The following is a 7,788-nucleotide window of genomic DNA, read 5'->3' as shown; positions in this document are numbered from 1 at the left end:
GGATCATAGAAGAGTCCCTCTTAAGCTTATTATAAAAAGAATTTTCCTTCTATTTAATTCTCATATGTGGGTCAATGGCCCACACGATATTAAATTAATTTTTTAAGGTAGAGATTTTGATACAGCTTGGCACACCCTACTAATGAGTTTTTAATTTGAATTAAAAGAATAATAACTAGACATAAATTTATAATTACTAGCATGTGTTAGACATTATAGGATGATTAAATTTATAATTACTAGTAAAAATGCATGTGTTACATCAAGTGACCTGAGTTCATTTTTTTGTGATAATAAAAGATAATAAAATTATCATTATTATTATTTTTTGTATAAAATTAAATATAAATCTTTTTTATGATTTTATTATAAATAGTTTTTATTTATATGTACTCAATCTATTAATTAAAATATAATTAAGTTTAAAAAATGATAAAATAGAAAAAAATTAAATTTAAAATAACAGTCAGGGAAAATTTAATAAAATAATTTGATTATTTTTATTTAATGTGTAAATAGCTGGGATTAAATATGTATTTTAGTATTTAATAATTTGTGTTTGATTATTAAAGAAAAAGTTAATATTAATATTTAATTAATTTTGTTTTTTTAATTCTTAAATTTGATTTTTTTTTTAAATATATATGACAACTATTAAAGACTAAATATATACTAAATCTACTAATTAATAAACTTCAAATAAAACTAAGGTAATTAAAGTTATTATATTAATACTGTATTTTCTTTTTATTGTATTAATAACAAAATATCTTAATAGTCATTGTATTAAACAAACAATTTACCAATAAACTTACATTTTTAACAAGGAAAATAATTTCTTTTATCATCGTACTATTAATTTTTTAAGAGATAATATTTTGGAGATAAAGAAACTTATGTTTTGTTTGTTTTTATAGGTGGATTTAAGAGTGACAAATTACTCTTTGAAGACGCCTTTCTTTCTTTTTTTCTTAATTACTCAAAGTTGAACGGTAGCAATCAAGAAACAATTGATGTAAAAACTAGATTGAAATTTGTTTAAGTTTTCACCTTAATTATTGAGATGAAGTTATGTTTAAAATTCACTTAGTAAACAGTGAAGTAATGATCTCTAATTTAAACTGAGGATGACTCCATCTTCTCCGTTGTTCCTCAAAACTCCCTATCTTAGCTGACTGTTCCTCATGGCCAAGCTTGTTTGCATACAATTTATAGTAAGCTTTGGCATCCACAGTCGTTAAAATTCTCACTAATTTTCCATCTTTTTCATCCACCACAACTTTTCCATCACTCCATTCATTACCATCAGCCAAGACTTTAATGAGCTTCTCCTCAAATTTTGGATCAAGACCTGAATAGCTATCACCCAAGACAACTGCGCCTAGAATTTCTCCCAAGAACGTGCCCTGCAAACACAAAGGACTTAAACAGTGGAAACAACAACTAATCCTATCTAATCTACTTTTTCTAATGCAATTTCTTAACGTTTTATCAATCGTTTGGTTCCTACATCGGCACCAACAATTTTCTTAATCCTTATACCTAAATCCTCAATATTTTAGTCTTATACTAATTTTTTTTTATGTTTAGTTCTTGTATTTCTATTTCGTAGCGGTCTTGCAATAAAAACAAGAATAACAAATATTCCTATAAGAACTAAACGGGAATCATCGTGTTTCTTAAGGGGCATTGTTAAAACGAATCTAAAGTTGATTATTCTCCTTTTTGTGTCACACATTTAGAGAGGTTAACCATAAATTCTGAGATTAAGATGTGAAAAGCTAGAAAGAAAAATCTGTGGGCTGAAAGTTATACCATATGCTGATACATGCTATGAGATTGCTTTAAATGGTATAGCCGTGACAGCAGACGTTCGGAAAACACAGCCTCTGGTGTTCTTCGTGTCCTACGCAACTCGCCGATAAAGGCTGAAAACGAACTTGATTTGCGCTGGGTATTGAGTGGAATGAGTGTGACATTAACTTCTGATTCAAACACTATCCTGGCTGCTAAAGGATCCAAGAACATGTTGAACTCAGCATATTGGTTGGAAGGAACTGAAAATATATTTCCTTTGTCTTTAACAGTGCTGCTAATGTGTCCACCAACGACATATACATCCTGCGACATTTTAGAATTGTTATTCCTTTTTATGATCTATCAGTACAATACAGATATCTTAATCATTCGAGGAAAACTGTTAAATGCAGAATCAAATGCTTCTCTTCGGCTAATATTATCAAAGAATAATGATATTTTGACAACATTTTAACATCATTTACGTGTCATTCTATAATTGGTTCAAAATTACTCCACAATCAATTATAATAATCACAAACACTAACATAGACCAATTACAAAATGACACGTAGATATTGTTAAAATGTTGTTAAAAAAATATTGTCAAAGTATCATGATTTATTACCAAAATGACTATAACTTTTTTATAATAGGACACGTGTCACTGTTTTATTGGTTTAGTTGAATTTATTTTCAAAAAAATATTTGAAACGGATACAGGTCACCACGCGAGGTTGTCAAAAATAGTTTGTTAAAAAACCTTTTTCCTTTTTTCTAGGGGTTACTCTCAAGGCACTTCCACAATAGGTAATTGTTCTTGCTGATATATGCAGCTATTTCAAATAGATGATAACTAATACATACTATAACTTGCCTGAATTCTTGAGCTTATGTTTTTCATCGATACAACCTTTGCCAGGTTAGTCAAGGGTCCATTAGTCAGCACTGTAATCTTAGACCCTGGATTAGTTTTTTGTAATATAGACTCCCAAACTTCCATGGCCAGTGGTTGTCTGAGTTCAGGGTGATCTGTATCCCGGGGAGCCCCAAACTTCACAGAATTCTCAGTTGTATACCTGAAATGGTTAGTGTGTTAGCCAGTTGCTCGAAACAAAAACTGGAAATACTTAAGTGCGAGCAAACTTATATATAACCTTGTTAAAAGGTATACAGGTTACAAAATGCACGACACACTTAACAAAGGTTACGCAACAATTGAATGAAATCTTATAATAACACTCTATTCAAGAAAAATAATTCTTTCATCATAGTGTGTTTGTTAGAGTTTTTGGTGACAAGAAACCAGATTATCCGCTGGATTGAATCAGTGTCCCAAATAACATGGTTCATTTCTGCATGACCCATATTTCGTTATTTCTCTACTTTCAATAGCAGCTTCCATTCCACTTGGCCTACATGATTTCACTAACTTCTGATGCATTCTAATGCTGATAAACAATACATTCAAAGCCATAAAAGTAATTGAAAATCACCTTCGTGGGCTGCGTGGCAGATCACGAGCAAGACCATAAAGAGTATCAGAGTCCAGTAATCCCCCATTTCCATGGGGAATGGCTTTTATATACTTGCATTCTCCAACAGCTTCAAATACTGGATCTGGTTGATCTATTGCAAAAACATCTCCAAGACCAACTGGGATATCGTCACGACCCATCATGTGCAGTAAGTCATAGATGGAATCTATTGTTGCTGCATTAGTCCATCCAGTAGGACTCACGATGATTGCCTGAGTGCAATTGTGTATAAATTTCAACATAATATTAAACTTCTTAAGAATTTAAGTGTAGATCAGATAAACAACTAACAATGAAAACATAAGGATACCTTAAGGTCGATTACTTGAACAGGCACTTTTAGGAGGTAAAATAGAGCAAGAAAATCTCCTGCACTCATGTCCATGTCAAGCACAACAGGTTTCCCCAGTGTTTTATTTTTAAAATTTGGCTTGTAAGTTACTTCTTTGTAATAAGGAAACTGTGTGGTGAAGTTGAACCTCCCTGAATTTTGTGGATCCTTCATAACCTTTAATTCGACACAATACAAAAAGTCAGATTCATATACACTTTTCCATTTTAAGAATCCCTTCATATGGTCAGAGCACAAATAATTAATATTCAGTTTTCCTTACACGCCATGATAAAACAGTGTGATTCATAAATTTTGAAAGAAGATTAAAGAATATAATAAAAAATTTACCATACATTCAAGAAGTTTATGAAATATTCTCTGTCAAGTTTGCTCCTAACATCCTTGTTAGGCTTTGCTTTTGTGGCAACAAGTACCCTCACTGAGTCTGGACCACTTACCTCTTTTGTGTAACCATCCTGTGTATAGAACATGTTTTGGTACATAACACGTTAAGATTTACTATATGTAGGTGTGAAATTGGACGTAACAAATTGAAGTTGCAAGCCAAAAGGGAAAGCAAGAATTACCTGACATCTACCTTTCCCATTTTTCACAAAGCAAAGTGGATCTCTAAGTCCTTGTTGAACATGGCCACTATGCACCCCACCTTTCTCTAGATTGAACTTAGGAACTCTTCGGCCATCAAAGAAAGGGTTAGAGCCATCAGATGCCCCATAAGGTTTGTTTGAAGTTATAACAGTTATGTTCATATACTTCATTTCAGCAAATTCATTTTCTCCATTATGGTTATTGGGTTTACTCATGGTTGAGACTGCTATACCAGCTGCGAAAGAGTCCCACATGAAATAACTCTGCCAACAATGAATTCGTATTAGACGAAGAGTAGTTACTTTACTTTAATAATTGGCACGCATGGCTTCATTAAGAAATTACCGAATAGAATTGGTCGTCAAACCAAGTATCACGAGCCATTTTCAAGGATTTGAAACAGTACTGTGCCTCGTATGTGTCTTGGCTCTTTTCAAATTCGTCAAAGAATTCTTTAGTGATAGGGATTGTGTTTGTTGCATCCAGAGGAACAAGAGTGACAGGAATTCCAGAATGAATCACCTAAATATCCACATATTTTTTTATAATCAACTAAATAAAGTTTATATAATGCTCCTCCATAAATGATACCACTTCTAACTTATCTATAAAAAATGTTGAAATAATTGAGTTTTTATGGTCATAAATTTCTATCTGAGAATAATCTAAGTGTAAGTGTATGTTTTTATATGATTTTATACTATGTAAATATTAATAAAATTCATTGTATAAATTGATTTTATAAGATTAAATTAAATTTAAAGTATATTTCTTAGAAATAAAAGTCATAATAAAAACTTAAAAAAATGATGAAATAATGAAGCATAATATGTATCAAAGAGGACTACGAAATAAAATTTAGAATTATACAATATAAAATATTAATGACATAATAAATAAAAATATTTTGTTATACTGAACATATAAACGGCATATATGATCCTATCCAGTCCAAAAGACATAATTATGGATACGGTCCAATAACAAGACATCTCAAACTTACATATTATTTTGGACTATTATCACGTGTTATTATCAAATCTCAATAGTTAGCTCTTATTATTTTCTGAGTAAATATTGTTTTAACGTGTTGATCCTATAAATATAATTGTAACCCCTCATTTCATACTTGATATTTGATAACTATTCTCGTATAATAGATCCTATAAATATAACATTGGTCCGTTATGTGAGGTGTGGGTTGATGGATTTAAATGTTCAATCTGCCTCACTATCTCCTATCACTTCTAACTCTTAATTCAACTCCCCAATTCCATCTACAGGAGCAAACTAACTGGAGAGTTATAGGAATTTAAGAGAAAAGACGCATGTTGATTAACGGGTTAGAGATGAGAAGATAGAAGTAACACTTCTGTCATCTCGTTGACGATAAAATTATATGGTAGATACTTAAAAGAAAATTAAATACATTTTAAACATTCAACAAAACGAAATTTTTTAATTGGAATTTATTAACAAATACATAAGTTTATAAAATACTAAGATTTGATTATGTCTTTTATATATAACTTATTTTTTTCTTAAGACATGAAGGTACGTAATACTTCTTTTTCACTGGTAATTGTTATTTTTATCATTAGGGCAAATACTTTATTACTTACATAACCATACTAACTAGAATTTTCAATATAACAAATTTAATGAACTTACAAGAAGAATTCTAATTTTTATAATAAATAAATAAAAATGAGCATACAGAGTTAAAAGAAAAAGTAGCATATATAATGTTTGTATATATAGGCAACTTTGAAGAATACATTAATTACTAAAAGAGATTGTGTTAATGTTAAACAGTTTGAATGAAGAAGTGGTTTTATGAATATGGAAATGTGTATCAGACCTGGTATGCTGCAAAAGGATCTCCAAATATATTGAATTCTGCAAAAGGGTTATCAGTGAACATGTTCCCCCGATCACCGCACTGGCGAGGCACGCAGGAAGACGAAGCATTCTTAGGGCAACAACCTGTTGGACTGCTTGACCTTACGCCCCCACCCATTATATAGATACGCTCCACGTTCTTTTTCAGCTTTGGGTTATTCATTAGGAAGATTCCAATGTTCGTGTGTACTCCGATCACAAGCACTGTAATGGGACCAGAAGATATTTTCTCAATCAACACTTCCTGTGCGCTTGCTTGATGCATTGGACTGTATTTCCTTCTTCCCTAATTTCCTCATACAATTATCAACCAAATCTCTAAACACAATTAATCATGTTCTAAACATAATTAATCATTAAATAAGTACTATTTGAATTTTACACACCTGTGGTAGGAAAGCTTTCCTGATACCATGATTGGCATCAATGTCCAAACGCCCTCCAAGACCAATAGGAATGGCGCGCCTGTACCTGCAATCTCCCACCGTTGTCATTCCCTGCTTCAAGACGACAATCATCCTTAAAACAAATGCATTTAAATGTAATAGAAACATAAACTCAATCAAGATACAAGTATCTCGTACAATACCACACAAATATAAATATAGTAATACTATTACATACACAGTTTTTCTCTTTTTCTATAGTATCATCTGACTACATAGTTGAGCAGATTCTGACTTATCTATGTTATCCCTGTGAACAATATTCCTCGTATTTAGGGAAAAGTAAGGTTTGCAAAAGGTAAGAAACCTGTTCTATGATTGGAAGATATCCACCAACGTTGGGGAGTATGGTACCATCTGTTAGTATTCCGCCCTCACCGCCAACTCCAACTGCAACATCATCTCGTCCCATCATGTAAAGCAGATCGTAAATTTGATTAACAGCATGTCCAGCATTCGTCCAAGCATTTGCGCTGATGGTGATGCCCTAAAATTGTTTCCACCACACACACACACACAAAATAAATACCTTCATAAACAAATTATGATATTATTCCCCAACCATATTTTACCTTCTTACTTCCTTCAAGAGGGTATAATATAATCTTTCTTTTACTTTTCTGTTTATAAATTTTACATTTGAGTGTATATCACTTCTTTAATAGTTTTCTAGTAATAAATACGAATTTGTATGAACTAGGTTCACAAAAGAAAGAAACTTCTATTCAAAATATCTAGTAGTTTTACCAAAATGTCAATTAGTTTGAGTGATCAAACGCTACTTTATTTGGAATGGGTTCTCTTTGTTAGGAGTGGTTTACAATTTCCGAGGATACGTGGACATTATTTTGAGACCACGTTTGATAATTATTCCTAGAGTGTGATATCTTGACACCACTAAAACCAAAAAATATTTATATCATAATTTAAACTGTGATGTGTTGCATTGATTTGACAGAAGACTTACCTCCAGTTTAAACTGTGATGTGTTGAGTTTCATAAGGTAGAGAAGAGCAAATAAATCATCGGTGTCTACATCTGTATCCACCAGAATCCGATGAGGTTTTCCCTCCACAAAGCTTCCTGCAATCAGTAACACCACTGCTACTGCTAACCACATTCTCACCATCCTTCAAACTAACACTATACCTGCAATTCTTGA

At 31.8% G+C, this 7,788-nt stretch overlaps 1 protein-coding gene across 2 annotated transcripts; it reads right to left on the bottom strand.

Moving 5' to 3' along the window:
- Positions 1-1,023: 1,023 nt before the first annotated feature.
- Positions 1,024-7,788, bottom strand: LOC124840549 (nucleoside hydrolase 3-like). 2 transcript variants are annotated; one of them, XM_088105497.1, is made up of 12 exons: positions 7,594-7,788; positions 6,934-7,113; positions 6,567-6,677; positions 6,140-6,466; positions 4,624-4,800; positions 4,257-4,541; positions 4,023-4,145; positions 3,646-3,843; positions 3,294-3,547; positions 2,675-2,876; positions 1,816-2,121; positions 1,024-1,406 (listed from the first exon to the last, which is right to left on the bottom strand). In XM_088105497.1, the coding sequence occupies exons 1-12, from the start codon at positions 7,753-7,755 to the stop codon at positions 1,083-1,085; spliced, it is 2,649 nt and encodes an 882-aa protein (XP_087961623.1). In that variant the 5' UTR covers positions 7,756-7,788; the 3' UTR covers positions 1,024-1,082. The 2 variants fall into 2 exon arrangements, with proteins under 2 accessions (XP_087961623.1, XP_087961624.1); XM_088105498.1 differs by lacking the exons at positions 6,934-7,113; positions 7,594-7,788 and adding an exon at positions 6,805-6,884 and having other exon boundaries at positions 1,028-1,406.

This window comes from Vigna umbellata, chromosome 1 (genome assembly GCF_029865625.1).
Source record: "Vigna umbellata cultivar VRB3 chromosome 1, Vumbellata_1.0, whole genome shotgun sequence".
Lineage (NCBI taxonomy): Eukaryota > Viridiplantae > Streptophyta > Magnoliopsida > Fabales > Fabaceae > Vigna > Vigna umbellata.
The sequence above is the reverse complement of the archived record's forward strand: the minus strand, read 5'-3'. Positions and strand labels throughout refer to the sequence as shown.